The sequence below is a fragment of the Hemiscyllium ocellatum genome, chromosome 2, assembly GCF_020745735.1.
Source record: "Hemiscyllium ocellatum isolate sHemOce1 chromosome 2, sHemOce1.pat.X.cur, whole genome shotgun sequence".
Lineage (NCBI taxonomy): Eukaryota > Metazoa > Chordata > Chondrichthyes > Orectolobiformes > Hemiscylliidae > Hemiscyllium > Hemiscyllium ocellatum.
In genome coordinates this window covers 54,501,892-54,523,516 of record NC_083402.1, presented here as the reverse complement: position 1 = coordinate 54,523,516, position 21,625 = coordinate 54,501,892, and the positions used below count along the sequence as shown (strand labels likewise).

Sequence of the window (21,625 nt, the reverse complement as noted above, 5' to 3'; positions counted from 1 at the left end):
ATCCGTCATGCATTATAAGGATCAAACATCCATGAATTGATTTTCATCATAAAATGTTTGTTCTGTTTACATCTTTGTTCTGATCCAATAAGTTAAGAAAGCAAAAAAAATGCATATCGCAATTTTTGCTGTATCAGGAAACCATTAATTGCTCTACTGTAAATGAGATACTTTTTAATTGCAGTCACCATGGTAAATTTGAAAATGAAATAGCCAATTTGTGCACAGCAGCTCCTCAACAGAATGTGTTAAGGATATGATTTGGACATTGTACTTTGCTCAAAAACTGCATGCATTCATGTAGAACCCTGAACTCAAAAACTGCATGAATTTATGTAAAACTCCGTTATCTCACTTTTTGGATTAGAATCAATCTAAACATCATGGCATAGACAGAGAACACAGGGGGCCAACACCTTCAACATATTGTCCAGCTATCACCATTGTTAACAGCTAACCCGAGAATGCAACTTTTTAAAAAAAGGTTTTGTGATTTATACATGAAAGAATTGAAATTATCACTGTATTCTAACAGATGAAAGGCTTAACAGACAATCAATTTTTCAATGTATAATTTCAGTTACATTTTTGCTATAAATTCTGTGTTAGGTTTGACCCCTCTACTATCACCTGATGAAGGAGCGACGCTCCGAAAGCTAGTATGCTTCCAATTAAACCTGTTGGACTATAACCTGGTGTTGTGTGATTTTTAACTTTGTTAAGGATATGGTCTCCTGAGTGACATTGATTCAAGGTTTTTGGTATGATCTCCTGTTTGGGCCACGTTAGCTAACCTGAGCTGGTGTGGTGAGAGGAAAGCGATAGTTTATCCAAGTATTCATCTCTGAGAGGAAAATCTACAAGATGATTAGGGGTTTAGATAGGGTTGACCATGAGAACCTTTTTCCACGTATGGAGTCAGCTATGACGAGGGGGCATAGCTTTAAATTAAGGGGTGGTAGGTATAGGACTGATGTTAGGGGTAGATTCTTTACTCAGCGAGTCGTGAGTTCATGGAATGCCCTGCCAGTAACAGTGGTGGACTCTCCCTCTTTATGGGCATTTAAACGGGCATTGGATAGGCATATGGAGGAAAGTGGGCTAATGTAGGTTAGGTGGGCTTGGATCGGCGCAACATCGAGGGCCTAAGGGCCTGTACTGCGCTGTATTTTTCTATGTTCTGTGTAATCCAATCAAAATGCATGCTCCTGCTGAAGGTACATATAGCATGGCTGCTGTATCCCTTGTAATCAAATAGCCATTTACTACTTAATGTGAGGCCTTTTATGTGAGTAATAACCAGATGAACATGATACTGGAGGATAATTATTGGCTATTGTTGTAAAATGAAAGGCTGATAAATGTAACTTACTAACCTTGACCAGTTTTCAGTAACCCTTTTCAATTCAGGCACCTTACACGGTAAGACAAAGGGAACAAAAGTCAGAAGAAACCCAGTATAATTTTATTGAACACTTTATCAAGAAAAAAAAATAAGATTATTTATTTTATCTCAGATAAAATTATCTATTTTAGTACTTTGATTAAACCCTATGGAACTCTATCAATCTTTTCACAGGACTCTTCAATAAACAGGCTTAAATCTCTAAGTAAACAGTTACAAATCTACACTATCTACTTCAGATACACGCTTCCTTGGATTCACTACACCCTATCAATAGGTCCCCATCCCTGTATTTGAACTGGCTGTCTGGAAGGCCTAGTAATACTCATTCATTAAGGGTGGGTCAGGCTGTTCCTCAGTCTTTGAGAGTTGGCTGATGTTTCAGGATCTGCAGTAGACATTTTGGGCTTCCCTTCATATGTAGGGCTGGCTCTGATCATCAGGTCTTTCAGTATAATGATGCTCGCCATTAGATGCAACACATTGGAGATACTGTGCAGCTCAGCTGCCAGTTGAAGGTGTCCTCTGGTGATGTAATTGAAGAATGTACAAAGGCAAAGCAGCTGGGGCTCCAGGTTGCCCTTTCATCCCCTCTTCACACCTTTCTTGAAAATTTTGACCTGTGTCCAAGACTAGCATCATATGAGGACGGAAAGATCCAATGAGGTGACTACTTTTCATATTTGAAAGTTGCAGAACATGGTTTTGAACCTTCAAATGTCAAATGCTTGTTGCACTACATCTCTAGTCTCCTACTGAGCTAGATGCTACTAAGTGTGCATGGCATTCTTCTAACAAAGGGGGAATGGCATTTTTGATAAATGATAGCATTACAACATCCAGAGAAGTTGTTTGGGTGGAACTTAGAAATAAGAAAGGGATGATCACCTTATTGGGATTGTATTATAGACCCCCCAATAGTCAGAGGGAAATTGAGAAACAAACTTGCAAGGAGATCTCAGCTATCTGTAAGAATAATAGGGTAGTTATGGTAGGGAATTTTAACTTGCCAAACATTAACTGGGACTGCCTTAGTGTTAAAAGTTTAGATGGAGAGGAATTTCTTAAGTGTATACAAGACAATTTTCTGATTCAGTATGTGGATGTACCGATGAGAGAAATTGCAAAACTAGACCTACTCTTGGAAAATAAGGCAGGGCAGATGACTGAGGTGTCATTGGGGGAGCACTTTGGGGCCAGTGACCATAATTCTATTCATTTTAAAATAGTGATGGAAAAGGATAGAGCAGATCTAAAAGTTGAAGTTCTAAATTGGAGAAAGGCCAATTTTGACGGTATTAGACAAGAACTTTTGAAAGCTGATTGGAGGCAGATGTTCACAGGTAAAGGGACGGCTGGAAAATGGGAAGCCTTCAGAAATGAGATAACAAGAATCCAGAGAAAGTATATTCCTGTCAGGGTGAAAGGGAAGACTGGTAGGTATAGGGAATGCTGGATGACTAAAGAAATTGAGGGTTTGGTGAAGAAAAAGAAGGAAGCATACGTCAGGTATACACAGGATAGATCGAGTGAATCCTTAGAAGAGTATAAAGAAAGTAGGAGTATACTTAAGAGGGAAATCAGGAGGGCAAAACAGGGACATGAGATAGCTTTGGCAAATAGAATTAAGAAGAATCCAAAGGGTTTTTACAAATATATTAAGGACAAAAGGGTAACTAGGGAGAGAATAGGGCCCCTCAAAGATCAGCAAGGCAGCCTTTGTGTGGAGCCACAGAAAATGGGGAAATACTAAATGAATACTTTGCATCAGTATTTACTATGGAAAAGGATATGGAAGATAAAGACTGTAGGGAAATAGATGGTGACATCTTGCAAAATGTCCAGATTACAGAGGAGGAAGTGCTGGATGTCTTGAAACGGTTAAAAGTGGATAAATACCAAGGACCTGATCAGGTGTACCCAAGAACTCTGTGGGAAGCTAGAGAAGTGATTGCTTGACCCCTTGCTGAGATATTTGTATCATCGATAGTCATAGGTGAGGTGCTGAAAGACTGGAGGTTGGCAAACGTGGTGCCATTGTTTAAGAAGGGCAGTAAAGACAAGTCAGGGAACTATAGACCGGTGAGCCTGACCTCAGTGTTGGGCAAGTTGTTGGAGGGAATCCTGAGGGACAGGATGTACATGTATTTGGAAAGGCAAGGACTGATGCGGGATAGTCAACATGGCGTTGTGCGTGGGAAATCATGTCTCACAAACTTGATTGAGTTTTTTGAAGAAGTAGCAAAGAAGATTGATGAGGGTAGAGCAATAGATGTGATCTATATGGACTGATTAGTGATGTTAGATCTCATGGAATACAGAGAGAACTAGCCATTGGTTACAGAATTGGTTCAAAGGTAGAAGACAGAGGGTGGTGGTGGAGGGTTGTTTTCAGATTGGAGGCTTGTGACCAGTGGAGTGCCACAAGGATCGTGCTGGGCCCTCTACTTTTTGTCATTTACATAAATGATTTGGATGCGAGCATAAGAGGTATAGTTAGTAAGGTTGCAGATGACACCAAAATTGGAGGTGAAGTGGACAGCGAAGAGGGTTACCTCAGATTACAACAGGATCTGGACCAGATAGGCCAATGGGCTGAGAAGTGGTAGATGGAGTTTAATTCAGATAAATGCGAGGTGCTGCATTTTGGGAAAGCAAATCTTAGCAGGACTTGTACACTTAATAGTAATGTCCTAGGGAGCGTTGCTGAACAAAGAGACCTTGGAGTGCGGGTTCATAGTTCCTTGAAAGTGGAGTCGCAGGTAAATAACATAGTGAAGGAGGCATTTGGTATGCTTTCCTTTATTGGTCAGAGTATTGAGTACAGGAGTTGGGTGGTCATATTGCGGCTGTACAGGATATTGGTTGGAATATAGTGTGCAATTCTGGTCTCCTTCCTATCGGAAAGATGTTGTGAAACTTGAAAGGGTTCAGAAAAGATTTACAAGGATGTTGCCAGGATTGGAGGATCTGAGCTACAGGAAAAGACTGAACAGGCTGGGGCTGTTTTTCCTGGAGCGTCGGAAGCTGAGGGGTGACTTTATAGAGGTTTACAAAATTATGAGGGGCATGGATAGGATAAATAGACAAAGTCTTTTCCCTGGGGTCGGGGAGTCCAGAACTAGAGGGTAGAGGTTTAGGGTGAGAGGGGAAAGACATAAAAGAAACCTCAGGGGCACCTTTTTCACGTACACGTACTGATGAATGAAGCTGGGACTGATGTCCTGATTGCTTTCCCCTCACTTTCTGGATGGTCTTTCCTCAGGACTTTAGGAATAAACTCACAATTCACCTCATCTGATGTAGTACATGTAGCCAATGGATATGATGGAGGCTGATACAATTGCAACATTTAAGAGGCATTTGGATGGGTATATGAATAGGAAGGGTTTGGAGGGATATGGGCCTGGTGCTGGCAGGTGGGACTAGATTGGGTTGGGATATCTGGCCAGTATGAAACAGTACCGAAGGGTCTGTTTCCATGCTGTACTTATGACTCTAGAGCAGTTTAATTGGAGGTATAAACAAAGATTCATTCTGAAATAATGTGGCCATTAGAATCTGATAGGCAGTTCTAGGTCTACATGGTTTGGACAAGAAATTGATTGTCCCAAAATATTGCTCCATGAATACTGTTTGTTTCCGCTTTACAGTTTACAAATTGCACAGTCCAGCTCAGTCTAAACGTGGCTTACGCATTTTGAGTTTTAATCCATGCTCACGAAAAATATGTCAATATTTCTGTAACAATCCTGGAAGTCATGGATCACCTGACCACACTATGGAACTTACACCCTAACAAAATTAATGTCTAAAATGGGTCTACAACCAAGCAGGCTACTTCTCCATGTTGATGTTGATGGTGTTAAGGCTTCAGAAAGTCAGCAAGTGATCCACTTGTCGCAAAATAGGCAAACTGTGACCATCGCTGCTAATCTCAGTGTTTGCATGGCTAGTGCAGTTACATTTCTGGTCAATGATGAATCCTGGATGTTAATACTGAGAGAATTCAAAGACTGTAATGCTCTTGAATGTCAGGGTAATTGATTAGAATCGTTTTTGTTGAGATAGTCATTGCCTGGCACTTCTGCAATACAAATGTTTTTTGCTACATAATAGCTCAAGATTGAATATTCTCCAAGTCTTTCTGAATACAGGCACAGAATGCTTCATTATATGAAGAATTTGGGTGGAACTGAGCAAGTTCCCCTCTAAGCCTCACACCATCCTACCTTGTAGGTTTATTCTTTCAGTGTTGCAAAGTCAAAATCCTGGCATTCCTTCTCTAACAACATTGTGAGTCTACCTAAATCAAACAAATTGCAATAGTTCAAGAAGACAGCTCATCACTACCTACTCAAGAGCAAGTAAGGACGAGCAATAAATGCTGGACCAGTCATTGATGCCCACTTTTCATGAATGAATAAAGAAAGGTTCTTAGATCCCATGGCTTGATGATAACAACTGAGTGTTGGGATATTGTGATGTAAGGTGTGTGATTTTTGTATCCTTTAATATCTTTCTTTTAACATTTGGATTTTGATCTTATGGCATGTGGACCTTGGTCTATGTACATGAAGGGATTTAATGGTTAACTTATAAGGCTTTTTCAAGCCACGGTTTATTTAGAGAAAATAGTGGGAGAGATAGATTTCTTGAAGGAGTGTGAATTTGTTTACATCAGGAAGGTTTATTTATGAGGGAACAAAATAAACAATATAATCATTAGGTTTGAGAAAGAAGGTTCTGGAATTTTTTTTTTGACTTAGGAGAAGCACTCATAGCGTGGAAAGCCCTTTTGGATTCAGGTTTTCAGAAGCCTTGTTTGAAATTGGATGGATAATACAGATTCTTGTGAAGATAGGAAATAATTTGGAACTGTTAAGAAATACGTTATTTCAGTGAAGGAGTTTTGTTTGTAAGATTAAAACCAGAAGGTGTTTGCTGTAAATTTGAACACCAAACCTGTTGGAAAAAGCCAAATATGCAACCATGGCCAGCATCACCGACACCACAGAAGCATTGGAGGAGGAAGACTCAATTGAGCAGCAGGAGAAGGAGGTACTGACTGAGAAAACCAATGAGGCTAAGGACCAAGATGACTAGACAGCAGCCATATTAGCAGGTTACTGTCTGGATGACAAGGAGGTAAAGGAAACGGCAGCTGCAGCCATGCCAAGCAGCAGTACCGGAGGGCATTCTCTGTCGTGGAGGAAAGATGGTCGCACCGCTGGGCTGGATGGGGAGTCACAATGCACAGCACACTGTTCATAACTGATTGAGTAAGCTGCATGCAAGATCCTTTTGATGCTACACTCGATTTGCGTTTGGCTGTGGGATGGAGTGGAGAGGGTGTGATTGGTTTCATCTCTGACCAGCTTGACGTTTCCCTCGCTGAGTGCAGAGGCACTGAGGGGTCACTGTCTAATTGTATTTTCTATTTCTTTACATGTATTTAAAACTTGAACGCAATTAAACAAGAACCTAAGTAATTAATAAAGAGTTGACTGTGAAAACAAATCTAGGTGAAAGTGAGGACTGCAGATGCTGGAGATTAGAGTCGAGGGTGTGGTGCTGGAAAAGCACAGCAGGTCAGGCAGCATCTGAGGAGCAGGAAAATTATTGTTTTGGGCAACTGCCCTTTATCAGGAAAGTGTAACAACAATGCGTGTACTCCTATTACGCTTCTATTACTTACTATTCGTTTTTAACAATGATTTTAGGAGGTGTGTTGATGTTTTTACATAGATGTTTTGAGGGATGTTGATGACTTGAAGCTTTGCTTCAGCAGTGTTTACTTCAGTTATGCATACCTCTTGATTATCCAGAATATTTGATCAACCAACAGACTCCTGGTCCCATAGGTGCATGTTAATAAAAGGTTTCTAATCCATGAGAGCTCCTGCTGTGCTGTCCTGTGGCTAAGATGATGGCCCTCCTAGGCTCAAATGATCTTCCTTTGTGCTAGGTATGACTATAATGATTGGAGTGTTTTGCCCTGATTTCCATTGACCACTAATTTGCTTGCATTGTTTGATGCCATATTCAATCAAATGTTGCCTTGATATCAAGGGCAGGCACTATCACCTCACTTCTTGAATCCAAATGTTCCCTGCATGCTTGGTCGAAAGCTTCAGTAACACCAACAGTCAAGTAAATCTGCCAGAAAAGCATCAGATGGGGTGAATTGTGAGTTTATTCCTAAAGTCCTGAGGAAAGACCATCCAGAAAGTGAGGGGAAAGCAATCAGGACATCAGACCCCAGCTCCATTCATCAGTTTCAATGAAGGCCAGAAAATCAGGTCTTCAGTTTACTTCTCACAACCAAAATAAATACACTACCAAGGGAAATTCCAAATAAACATTCTCTTAGACATGTCATTTTTTTAAGCTCATGAGGAAATTCACAAAAGATCTGTGGAGTGAATAAAGATTTCTCCCTTTGGTATAATCTTCCTTGTATCACCCAAGTTGCCTTATGCCACCATGCATTGACTTCAATTTTGCATAGGGACATCTTCTCCATTGCAAGAACTCATCAACAGATCCTTCTAAATGAACTGCTGCAAGAATGATAACACAAAGTCAGAAAGGTTATATAGAGGTGTTTGCAGTGGAAGATATAAATAGAAATTCAGTCATCTTCATCTTCATCTGTCCTCTTCCTGAATCCAAACTGACTGACACATCCAGGAATAAATCAAGATTATTGTGTTTTTCTCATACTCAGAAAACAAACAATTTATTTAGAATTGAATTTGGCATCAATTGCCAACTTTATAAATGTGCATTGCTGGCAAAGCATCTCACCCGCCAACTGTGTATGTCATGAGCATAAAAACAACAGTGAAATTAATCAATGCCAAACACAACAGAGGATCCACAATGTTCAGGAATGTACAACTGGCATATGACACTCCTTTCCATTGTTCACATTTGGATAATCAGTCTAAAATAATCTATTTTCCTATCTTAGGAACAGTAAGAATCTATTGCACACAGCAAACATACGTTTTTTCGGAAATCATTCAAAGTTATTTGCCTGCTCACTGTATTCCAAGACCTTTCATTCATCAGAAATGTCTTCAAACATCTTTCAGTTCTGGACTCAACTTCCTCTGAGCTTATGGCTCCTTTTCTTTAGGGAGCTAGTTGCAATTCCCAGCTGTAACCATTGCTGCCATTTGCATTAATCTTACGTCTTTGGCCAGAAGGGCCATTTTCTTTCATTAAAAATCACACAACACCAGGTTATAGTCCAACAGGTTTATTTGGAAGCACTAGCTTTCATAGCGCTGCTCCTTCATCAGGTGGTTGTGGAACATAAGATTGTAAGACACAGAGTTTAAAGCAAAAGTTTAAAGTGTGATGTAATTGAAATTATATATTGAAAAATACCTGGATTGTTTGTTAAGTCTCTCATCTTTCAGAATGACCATGTTGGTTTCAGTTCTTCCATATGTAAATCACAAAACAATTTTTAAAAGTTACATTCTCAATTGGCATCATGTCGGCCCAGGTAATGAAGGAAAGTGTGAGCTGCCCTGCGTGAGACTGTCTGTGCCACAACGGTCAGACTGATTCTAATCTAAAATATGGATTCACAGAATCTTACATGGATTAATGCAGTTTTTGAACAAAGTAAAATGTAATTCTGCAAGTACAAATTCACCCCACACTTATATGTGTATGTGTGCATGTGGGTGTGTAGGTGTTTGTGTGGGATGGGGGTATATGAGTGTCTGTGAGAGAGAGAGATAGTGTGTGTGTATGTAAAGGGGTATAAGTATGTGAAAGGGTGTGTGTGGGAGTGTATGTGTGTGCGTATGAGAGAGGGTCTACGTCTGTGTGTGTCTCTGTAGGAATGTGTGTGTGTGTGCATCTGTTCATGTGTGTGTATAGTGCAGTGGAGTCACCTGTAGTGTGACATGAACGAAAGTTCCCAGTTGAGGCCATCCTCATGCGTACCAAACTTGGCTATCAGCCTCTGCTTGGTCATTTTCATTGTTTCCTGTCCCAAAGTCTGCCTTGAAGGATGGTCACCCGAAGGTCCGAGGTCAAATTTCCCAGACTGCTGAAGTGTTCTCTGACGGGGAGGGAACATCCTATCTGTTGATTGTTGTGCAGTGTCCGTTCATCCGTTGCCGTAGCCTCTGCTTGGTCTCGCCAATGTACTATGCCTCAGGCATCCTTGCTGGCAGCATATGAGATAGAGAATGTTGGCTGAGTTACATGAGTACCTGCCACGTACATGGTGGGAGATGTCCCCATGCATAATGGTGGTATCCGTGTCGACATTCTGACATGTCTTGCAGCATCTAATGTGACATGATTATATGGTATTGTCCTGAAAGCGGGGCAGTTTGCTACAAAAAATGATCTGTTTGAGGTTTGGTGGTTGTTTAAAGGCAAGAATTGGAGGTGTGGGGAAGGTCTTGGCAAGGTGCTCATCCTCATTGATAATGTGTTGCAGGCTGCAAAGAACATGGTGTAGTTTTTCGGCTCCTGAGAAGTACTGGATAATGAAGGGTACCCTGTCAGTTGTAGCTCGTGTCTGTCTCCTGAGGAGTTCCTCCTCATCTGAACAGATCCTGTATATACGTAGGACTTGTCCATAGGTGATGGCTGTTTTAATATGTTTCAGATGGAAGATGGAGAAGATTGGCATTATGAGGTTATCCGTGGGTTTGCGGTAGCTTGTGGTGCTGAAGTGTCCATCCTTGATGGAGATGCAAGTGTCCAAGAATGAGACATGTGGTAGAGAGTCGTCCGTGGTGAGTTTGATGGTGGGATAAAACTCGTTGATATCACTGTGAAGTTGTTTCCTTGACTCCTCACCATGGGTCTAGAGAAAGAAAATGTCATCAATGTACCTGGTATATAGTATTAGTTGGAGGTCCTGCGTAGAGAATAAGTCTTGTTCGAACCTGTGCCTGAAAATATTGGCATATTGTGGTGCAAATTTGGTCTCCATGGCTGTTCAATGTGTTTGGATGAAGAACTGGTTGTCAAAGGTGAAGATGTTGTGATCGAGGATAAAGCAGATGAGTTGTAAGACGGTGCTCAGAGATTGGCAGTTGTTGATGTTGAGGACTGAGGCTGTTGCTGTGATGTTGTCATTGTGGGGGATGCTGGTGTAGAGTGCTGAGATTGTGATGAGGAATGTTACCTGTTTGACTGGTCCACGGGTGCTGAATTTCTGTAAGAAATCTGTAGTGTCGCGACAGAAGCTGGGGCTTTTCTGTACATTGGGTTTCAAATTGCCTTTGACATAACCAGAGATGTTCTCACACAGAATCCCATTGCCTAACACGATGGGACATCTTGGTGTATTGGCTTTGTGTATCTTCGGAAGGCAGTAGAAGTCGCCTATGTGAAGAGTACATGGGATGGGGACACGTAGGGAACTCTGAAGAACTGGATCCAAAGTCCTGATCAATGTGTTTAGTTCACAAGTGTGCTGTTTGTTCGGATCAGCTGGTAGTTGCCTGTAGTGCTGGTTGTTCAGTTGTCGATACACTTCCTTGCAGTAGTCTGTTCAGTTCTGAATGACGATGGCTCCTCCTTTATCTGCTAGTTTGATGACAATGTTGTGATTGGTCTTGAGAGCATGGGTGGCTTTGCGTTGTGATCGGATAATGTTCTGCTCTACCTTGTGGGTGCAGCTGATGAATCTGGTATTTATGTATTTCCTGATGTTTTGAACATACATGTTAAGCCTCGGATATTCGGGTGACCATCTTCCTAGGCGTACTTCAGGACAGGCAACAACAAAAAGTGACCAAGCAAAGGCTGATAGCCAAGTTCAGTTCCCATGTGGATGGCCTGAACCGGGAACTTGGGTTCATTTCACACTACAGGTGACCCCATTGTGCTATACACACACACAGACAGACACACACACACATACACATAGACACTCCTACACCACACAGACAGACACACACACACACACACACACACACACACACACACACACATACACATATAAGTGTGGGGTGAATTTGTACTTGCAGAATTACATTTTACTTTGTTCAAAAACTGCATTAATCCATGTAAGATTCTGTAAATCCGTATTTTAGATTAGAATCAATCTGACCATTGTGGCACAGACAGTCTCACACAGGGCAGCTGACACCTTCAATGCATTATCTGGGCCGACATGACACCAACTGTTAAAGTTCATTTTAAAAAACGTTTTGTGATTTACAGATAAAAGCACTGAAACTAACATGGTCGTTCTGAAAGATGAGAGACTCAACAAACAGTCCAGGTATTTTTCAATATATAATTTCAGTTACATCACATTGTAAACTTTTGGTATACATTCTGTGTCTTACAGTCTTATACTCCACAACCACCTGGTGAAGGAGCAGCGCTCTGAAAGCTAGTGCTTCCAAATAAACCTGTTGGACTATAACCTGGTGTTGTGTGTGATTTTTAACTTTCTACACCCCGGTCCAACAACGGCATCTCCAAATCATTTTCTTTCAGTAGATCTGAATTTAGAACAATAACTGAAAGCAAACTAACAGTGATCATGCAGAAGTTACATAAACATATTTAATCTTTTGAGCAATTCACTATGAGTTATTGTTTTTGACAATCCAAACTGGCACAGTAAGCTGTCACTCTTCTCAAACATTTAGCCTAATACTTGTGATGATGCTACAATTGAAGTCTAGAAGTTACTGTTAACATTATTCAATGTATCCGTATGAAATTCCTCTACACACCATTTTAACAGAGTATTTATCATTTATTTAAAAATGAGTGAATGTTTCCATTTAAATATTGAACAAAATACAATGTAAGTATATCATTTTTTATCTATTAACATTTGTGATTTGGGGATTGCATTTGCTGTGGTTACATATTTAAATTGCTGCCAATACATTTTAATGTTTAAAGCATTTTAGCAAGTTGTTTTGCAACATAGTAAGTAGTTCAGTGTCAAAATATTTGTGATTATGTTTCAAATCACTTGCATATTGTTGGAGGAGATGCAGCCCTAGGCAAGGAGCGTTTCTTCCTTACTGTAAACTGCACACATATGTAAATAAACGAAGATGAAGCATAATTAGAATCTGTCACCCAGAAAAGCTCAAATTATTCATTTTTGTGAAATCACTTTTGTTCTTCTGGTGATAAAATACACATCAGTAGGATCAGCGGATGATTGACAATTGTTGATGGAATTATGGAGGTATTTCCTTGATAACTAAATACAAACATGCATATGTCAATGATTTGAGTAAAACTCTTATTAGGCAGAATGTTTCATCATTGACTATGTTATTAGCAATTCAATAAGAATAACTAATAACATAATATTCATAAATACCCACCATCAGAAAGGTAGGTAGTTTTTTTTTAATAAATCAACTATACGTAGAAATTATTTTCACACTGAGAAATTTTATTTTGTTATTTTCAAATTCTACATGATACTGATCGAACCAAATATTTTTCTAAGCATCATTGCTTTTAAAGCAAGTGAATCTATTTTGCTTATGACAGTTTACCTAGCATACTCCAGACCTGTTGGCAGACTTTATTAATTTGCAACTCTGCTGCAATGTGGTCACGTCTTGCTCGACTTGAAACTGTGTGATGGTTTGGGGTACCAGGCCACTGCAGATCTGCGAAGGCTGAAGAAGCCATTGATTGCATTGCCCTGCAAAAAAAAATCGAAAAGAGCTTCAAATTGGATTATAAATTATAAATAACTTATCTGAGATATGTAAGTTATAGAATGTTTATTTTCTAAGATTAGAGGGGGTAAGAGATATTAGAATGGAGATATTAATTGGAAAATTTTAATTCTATGAAGTTGACTCAAGGCAGTGACCAATAGTGTTCCTAAATCCTAGATAGCTTGTTGGTGTTCTCTGTTTTTGTTTTCTATCAGTATTATTCATTAATACAGGCTAGCAAGAGGTCAATCTAATAAGCAGAAGGTCAGCACATGCACCATCAGTGTACAGACGTTTGTAGAGCAATAAAGTCATAAAAAAATGTAACCCTGAGGGTGGGTGACTTGAAACGGGGAAAAATTATAGCAAACAAAGGTTTCTTTCTGTGCCTATTGAACCCACGCAGTCAACATCATAAAAAATGCTTAAGTCAATTCTATCCTTCCACAAGAAAATACTACAACAATGTAATACTTCAGTATTAGCTTTTAAAGTGAAAAGTCACCTACTACAAGTTGTTTACAACCATAACGTATAGTTTTATGTTATAATTGATTATTATGTTTTCAGACTGGTTTTGTTTGAAAAAAACTAACTTTACTTGAATTGAGAACTTAAATGATACTGACATAATTAGGTAAGCAACCTTAAAGCAAATAAACTTAAACTTGTTATTGAACATTGTTTTAATGGTGATTACCATTAAAGTGCAAACTCTTATTTTCAATACTGCTGCCATCATGTTTCATCATGTGTCTAGCAAAAATACTTATCTAATTTATTTTCACAGTCTTGTAACTTCTATTAGTCTATCACAACGACCTCCATAAGCGTAAGAGGAACGACTAGAAAGTAGTAAACTCTTGTTACATTGAATTTTTCTGGACAGATGGTAATGATTTCAGATTTTAGTGATTATTCTTTCAAGGGCTTTGGTTATATCTCTACATTGCATAAAATGTAACAAGATAGCTACATGCAAATATATTCAATAAATATATGATAAAAGAAATGTTCTGTGGGACAAGACATTTGTTTTGTGTCTTCAAATAGTCAACATTAAAAATGTACAGAAGGATTTTAAGAAGATATATTATTGAATATAAATAAATTATTTCAAAAGGCTGGGAAAGTGCTGAAGCCCTGGAAAATAAATGTTTAAAGTTGCACTATCACATGATTATTTTAGAAATCTGTTTCAAATCAATTGGTTATGAATCTGCAATAAAAACCTTACCAATGTAGTTTGAGTAAATATTTTAAGCTCATTCTTTTTCTGATTTTAGTAGCTAAACTTAAGAGCTGACGTGTATTTTGCTAACTTTCTCAACCTGTGAGAAAACAAAAAGTAAAACAAAGTGTAGAAAATAACAGGAACTAATCTAATCTGAATTTTAAATAAATATTGGAAACACAAATATGTTATAAAACATTTTTATGGTTATCTGAATTTCAGATGAGATACATTGTTATGAAATTTCTCCTAGAAATCTTTTCTGTTGAATTTTATTTCAACCTTATTTATATGAATAATGGACAATCAACGGCTGTGTAGTGTGTCCATCCAGCGATGTGAAACAGAGGAAAATTAGAAGCAAAAGCTCTTCGACATTTTCACAGGCTATTTTGTGGCCAGTTCGAGTGACAGTGGCAGAGGTTTATGGAATCTGGTATATTTCAAAACTTTTTTTTGTGATGGGTTCATTCAGTTTTACATCAAGCTTTCCGTCTGGATGCCAGCTCTATGTGCCCTCCGTTATTAATGCACTTTGATTACTTCACATTGAAGAATTAATGATTTTAACATCACTACCTTAAACCAATGGAATGATTGGGTGCAGTTGATCATAGGGATATTTTACGGTAATGTATGTGATATGTTCATCCAAAATATTAATGATCCAAAAGCTAATAGGTCTCTTGCATTTTGTTTACTACTTCATCTATAGTGATCTATGAACAGAATTTAAAGTCTCGGATTTAAATTGTTTTTATGCAGCATACTTAGCCAACAAATATATCTGCTTTTTTTCTGTTGACTCTGAATATTATGCCAATTTAGGATGTAAATAACTCAGTACCTCAGTACAAAAAAGATTCTTTTTGTAATGCATTTCCTTGTATCAGAGATTTATACATGTTCACCAAATGAATGTCTATTTTCTTGCTTCTGAAATTAAACGTCCATGTATTTTAAAAGTATTTGCTGGCTTATCTTCTTCTGTGTTTCCTGGGCCACACATCAATTGTAGCCAAAAGTCTGTCAGATTCCATAAACCTCTGCCACTGTCACTCGAACTGGCCACAAAATAGCCTGTGAAAATGTCGAAGAGCTTTTGCTTCTAATTTTCCTCTGTTTCACATCGCTGGATGGACACACTACACAGCCGTTGATTGTCCATTATTCATATAAATAAGGTTGAGATCAGGAGCTCAGAAAATTGAGGATTCGATTGTTATTAGTGACTATGTTGTGCTGTATGTTGATAGTCCAAGCATTACATGACCATAGCACTTCGATTCACAGACTTGTCATTGTGGTATTGCCTAAGTGTATTGCTTGTGCCTTGCTAGTTAACTTCAGTGAATTAATGTTGCTGTGATCTCTGACACTTCTTTTGTGCTAAGATTTGTGTAATTGTCACGTGTATCATTGAAATCGCCTTTAAATATCATATGCTTGCCAGATTTAAACTACATCTTTCCTGTTCTTTCTTCCTTGATGTGACATGCACATTTTCTTACATAATTACCAGTGACATGTGGTTTGTGTTTGGTTCAACAAACTATTGAATAAACCTAGAACAGACTAGTGAACTGATCATGCAGACTGAATTACTTGAAAATTTTGGTTTGATTCTTCAAGCAGAGTCCCACATATATGTTTCATGCATCACACCTGTAAATAATAGATAAAATCACTTGCTGCTGTTAAGTGACAATTGTGCTGCACTTTTCCAAGCCAGTCCTGAAATGTTGGTGTTTAGTCCAACCTCTGTTCAAAAGAACTGACCCACATCACACAGCTTTAGCCTAGTTGTGAATGGCCTTAATTGATAGTGCAGCATACTTGGTCACTCACTAAGCTTGGCACGTCAATCACTGTTAAAGCTTACAGATAGTTGACCTTAAGACTGGAAACTATATTTTACATCAAGCAGTTTAGCTGAGTGAGAAAGGCACTTAAGTATCACAAATGAAGACTGATCCTATGAATCTGAATTGTTGCCATTCAGGTGACAACTCGTCATCCTTTAAAAGTGTGTTATGGTTCAGTTTCAACATTTTTAGTGTGGCACCAAATTAAAAAAAACTTTTTTATTTCAAAATCCATGCAAACACTGAGTAGACCTGCCATTATGTGAGTACTGATCTATGAACAGTGATAGTTAATGGCATTGTCTGTCCCTATCAGTCTAGGTTGCCTCACCTGCATGTAAACATTTGATGAGAAAAAAAAGCACTCACCTATTACGACTCGGCAAAATGCTAATCTGTTTATGATCTCAGCTATAGTATTTAATCTCTAAAATTGTACTTGCTTTTAAATAAACATTTATGTTATTCCTTTACCATTCTCTTCCAATTAAATGAAGTTGCATCTTTTCTTCTAGAAGTGACCAGGCTCTTCCTGTGCTATAGAATAAATGCATAGACTGACTTTTAAAATTGCAGTTGAATCCCTATAAACACATAACCAGTTTGCCTGTAAATGTTATGCTTACATCAGGATTATGGTTGTATCAGGATTTCTGTAAACCACAGATAAAAGTAGTCAATTTGCTAATCTTTGTGCCACAGCCCATTTAATCATTCATTTGGTAATTCATGATAAACAAAACAGAAAACAGTTAGCAAAATCCTTTGTTTTACACAAAAGTAATTAGACTTTGAGAATGTGCTTCTGTCTCTAGATGAAACTTGGCAATGGTTGGGCCAAATTTCATGCACAGTGCATTAAAAGCAGATAATTACAGCACATTTTATGCTTGGATCAGGATTTTGTAATTCACAGCTATTCTTGGATCAAGGATTTGACACAATGAGGATAAATAGGATGTGGTTTGTCATTTTGGAATTCTGTATTTATGATGCAGCTCTGCTTGAGAAAGGTACTTGGAGTCAACTGTAAAACAAATTATTCATATAATGGGCTCCAGTATCAAATGAGCTTCGTAGTTTTGTGAGATTGGTGGACTGAAATTTTGTGGACCTCAGTGGTCTCTCTCTCTCTCTCCACAACACTGTATATACCTTTGCAGAATTTCAGCTCCAAGAATGCTACGGGAGAAAATTGATATAATGCAATGATACTGTTCATTAAGTATGTTGTTACGAGCTTGTGTTCAGAGCTTGTGACAAGAAGCTCCCTTTTGTGTATCCTGAATTAACCCCATAGTTATGTCTTCTTTCACGAACATTTCAATTTTTGGAACTTTGTTCTCCTATTTTTCATGAATTTTTAGATTTTCACATCACTAAAATTGAACTAATTTTACCCATATGTTTATCTGAGTACCAACATGTTATTTAAACATGAATATTTCTCACTCAACACAATTTTAGGTTTCTAGATTTGTTATCTTTTACTAAAAATGTACATTTTAAGTTATTATTTTCATTTATTTTTTTAAATGTCACTGCTGGTAACCTGAATGGTGTCAATCTATTAATGTTGTAGCCTCATAAATGGATTGTGTCCTATTCAAAACACAAAAATTAACCATTAATAGGAATGGGCTTTTCCATTACACACAAGCTTACAGCTATTAACTGTATTTTTTTTTACCTCCATTCTAGGTACTGAACGACATGAACTAACTTCTTGGAAGAGTTTTATTTCTATTTTCAAATATTTTACTCAAGCTTTAGAGGCACAGAACACTGAAGTAAAATCTAAGACAACGGTGACAACAAGAAGCTCCCATCGGAAGAAAAGTGAAGAATTATGAAGCAAAATGTCATTTCTCTGCTTTATTTTTGCGCTGGCAGTACCTCAGTCCCTCATTAGGTTGTTTTCTTCTTGGAGCACAGGGTCATGGTGTATACATCTAAATAGCATTTTGCATTATTTCTAGATGAGCGCAACTGTCAAAGCAATATGGGTCTGCCGGTTGTGTTTCCTGTGGTCCCCAAGCTCAGATTTGGTGCCACCGATCGGTGTGCAGATCAAGAGTGACAGCAGTTCTGCACAGTGCAACACAGAGCGGCTCTAATTGCCCTGACACAGCCCTAAGTTGAGCTAATGCCATGGGGCTACTGGCTTCCCCTATGTCCTAATGCCTGCCAACTACTCTTCATTAAAGAGACAGCCTCTCCTTTGTCGGCCTATATACAGCAGCTTTTAAAGTAGCGAGAATCACAGTCACTCAACAATTTCCTTTCACGTACTCAAGTCTTGTCATAATTTTCAAGGGACTTCAAATGCATTTAAGTCGCTAAAGATGACAGTTGTTTTTGATGATGCCAGCTGTCACTTTTTGTAACTGCTTAAAAAAATAGCTTTGTATTATTGTATTATATGTTTGTTTTACAAGGTAAACTGACAGTACTTCTTAAAGCTGGCGGATGTTTAAAGATGCGTTGAGTAAATTTGATTCATTGTAAATTTCTGTCTGTTGGCCAACAAATTATAGCCTTTTTTTTAAAAAAAAGATATAAAATAAAGACATTAATCAGAAGGTATGTATCCATTATGTAATGTGATCAATAAATGTGTGCTAATCCCCAGAAATGACCAGCTGAGTTTTTAAAACCAGATTGAAAATTGGACAGTACAATAACGGTGCCACCCTGACATTGTTCTCTCAGAGCATTTAAAACATATAATAAGTAGTTGAAAGATCCCTGCAAATATTTTCTTTCTACAATTTTGAACTTATACAATATTTTGATTTTCGTTAGTTACTAGACAATTTATTTTAAAAGTACTTAACCTTTGAAGCAAAATAGATATTGGTTCCTTGAACTCGTAAGAATGGTGCATTGCTATCCTTGTTTTAAATAACATTTCATTGTTCATTTAAAATAGCTTTCACTTTTGTAACAGTAAGAAGTGATTTTAATTCCTCAAATATCACAACAACTGTGGAATTACTATGTAAGGAAGTGACATTCCAAATTCTCAAAATATAGAAAAATGTTAATGTTAATATTAGTTAGGTCTTGCTCGATCATCATATGTGGAAGTTCATTTTACAAATTTACAGTTAGCTCATTATTGCTCAAGAGAAGTGATTCATTGGCTTTGGAGCAGCTTGGGGATTCTCCTAAAATCTAGGACACTAGAATGGTAAAATTTGAGTAATGTAAGGTATGTTTTAGGACATGCTTTCAAAAATCCTTGGTGTAATTACTCATTACCTTGTTTAATCATTAGTAATTTGGGGCTTTTGTCATGCTTTAGAACATGATCTAATATAAAACAGTGTAGATTATTTAGAATATTCAAATTCCTGTTATTGCCTAGACCTAAATCAGAAGGACAGCACTAAAATGCTACATGAGAATTAAAATCTGTGCCTTTGATTAAATATTTAGCAATATAAAGTTTAAAAAATACGAATTTGTGTAAAACAGCATAAGAAATGATTAATTCAAGTGATTTGTTCGAGTTTATAATACTACCAGTGCTCTGAATGGCTGGAAAGCTCCATTAGGTTATGTGAATAGGCAAAAGGGCCCAGGGGAAGCTTATGGTCGCTTCTTTTGCGCATGTACAGCTCAGTCCCATAGAAGCAGGATAGGTGGTTTCCAGCTGGAGGTTTGATTGGAGTTTAAAGTCATTTGACATTTCCAGCACTTTCTGGAAAATGACACTGGTCCCTGCAGAACATGTGCTTTATCACTCCATTCTTTGGCTGTGCATAGAGTTTAAGTGTGAAAATTGCAAAATGAACTATGTTAACCTCAAATCGAGCATTTTAATTGACGGTGTTGACTCAACAGTATATCTCCAAACACAACAAAAAAGCTTCACTATTTTTGTTATATATTAGTCCGGGAAATGCAGGAATAGTCAATGAAATATTCTTGGATTTAAATTGATTTGCATTCTAATCATCAAGGCGAAACTGAGAGAAAAATTGTAACCTGTAAAATAACCTTTAGCCAAATACTTTGTATTTGATTGTTTTTTAAAGCAATGAAGAATGTACTGGTTACAGTTTAAAAATCCGCTCCACTACCGGGCTCCTTTTATATTGAGAGCTAAACGTTGCGCTTCTAATTGTAATCGCAAATGTAATTAGTCAGATCTTGAAATATTATAGGCTTACTTTTGAAAACTATCATAAAGGAAAGAAATCACCTCGACACGATGAAGGCTGAGGATGACTGACAGCGCTAAGTGAATAGGGGCTTTCCAGGCAATTGTGAATCAGGGCAATGGGGGGAAATGTAAAGGAAAATGAATTTTCAAACCAAAAAGCTTTAAAGCGGAGCTGTGATTTTTATTTGTGATAGTTTTGAAATCCATCTTATGAAACTGAGGCACTGAAATGAAAAGTTACATCCTTCGTTGCATAAATCAAACTCGGCATTTTATCAAGCTGTATCGATGACACAGATTTTAAAGCATTGTACTTTCCAATGACAATGTTTAAACAAGCTGAATCCAAATAAAGGTTTATTCTCCCTTTAGTTTCAGCGTCTTTGATGGCAGTCATGTCCATGTATTAACAACTTTCGATCAAAAAACTGAGTAATGGGTTGATGTGAGACACGGTTCAATTCTTGAATAGAACATTGGAAATCATGGAAACTAAGAAGACGACACTTTTAAGATAACAACTAAGAGTTAACACAATATATGATCACTTTGTGTGGTTCGTATCGTTGTAGAATGATAATTATCTTCGTTTCTAACCAAGAAATACCTTGAAGTTCAAAGTGTGCTTGAAATCATAATTCTTTCAACAAAATCCCGAAATGTTTTGATGATAAGATGTGCTTTTCTTTAATTCTCAATTGAAATGAATAGGAAAGTGAGTAAGTTTTCGCAGATGAGACATTTGCCGAGCCTTGGTGTGGTAAGTCGATTGGGAGAATTCAGATTGTCAGGTTAGTTGCTGAATCTGAGCAAAGTTACTCATCTTGGATAATAGGCGGGAGACCAGGATTCGCGTCAGTGTTGAGAAGAGCAACTTCTTAATTTTGTCTTAAAATCAGTGACCTTTTGAGTCTTGGTGACGTCCAGTAAACTAACCAGGCCTATGATATGTCGAACTCCAAACGGAGGGAAATGGAGTCGGAAAGATGGAAACAGAAGTAAGGTCACCTGGACACCCAGTTCTCTGAGCTCAGGATGGAAGGGGTTTGGCATGTTCACAGAGCGTCATCGGATAGGATTATTGGAATGGAATTATTTCTTAACCCACAGCGCCCGGATTGTTTTAAAATCTTGTAATCCCTCTTGGGTTTTTTTTTGGTGCTACTGGGAACAAAGACTTAGAGTCCTTTCTTCATTTTACCCTCGTCAAATATCTGGAAGAAAGAGGAAAATATCATTTAGGTTCCTTTATAT

General features: G+C 38.0%; 1 protein-coding gene across 3 annotated transcripts in view; it reads left to right on the top strand.

The window, feature by feature from the left end:
* arb2a (ARB2 cotranscriptional regulator A) overlaps window positions 1–20,741 on the top strand; it is a 535,689-nt gene extending 514,948 nt beyond the window's left edge. For 2 of the 3 annotated variants that reach the window (XM_060844193.1, XM_060844184.1), the window contains exon 11: window positions 17,902–20,741. In XM_060844193.1, coding sequence (XP_060700176.1) covers window positions 17,902–18,053 — 152 coding nt within the window. In that variant the 3' untranslated portion in view covers window positions 18,054–20,741. Of the gene's footprint in view, window positions 1–11,617; window positions 11,679–17,901 lie in introns of all 3 variants that reach the window. The other variant, XM_060844202.1, reaches the window with a different exon arrangement.
* Window positions 20,742–21,625: the final 884 nt, after the last annotated feature.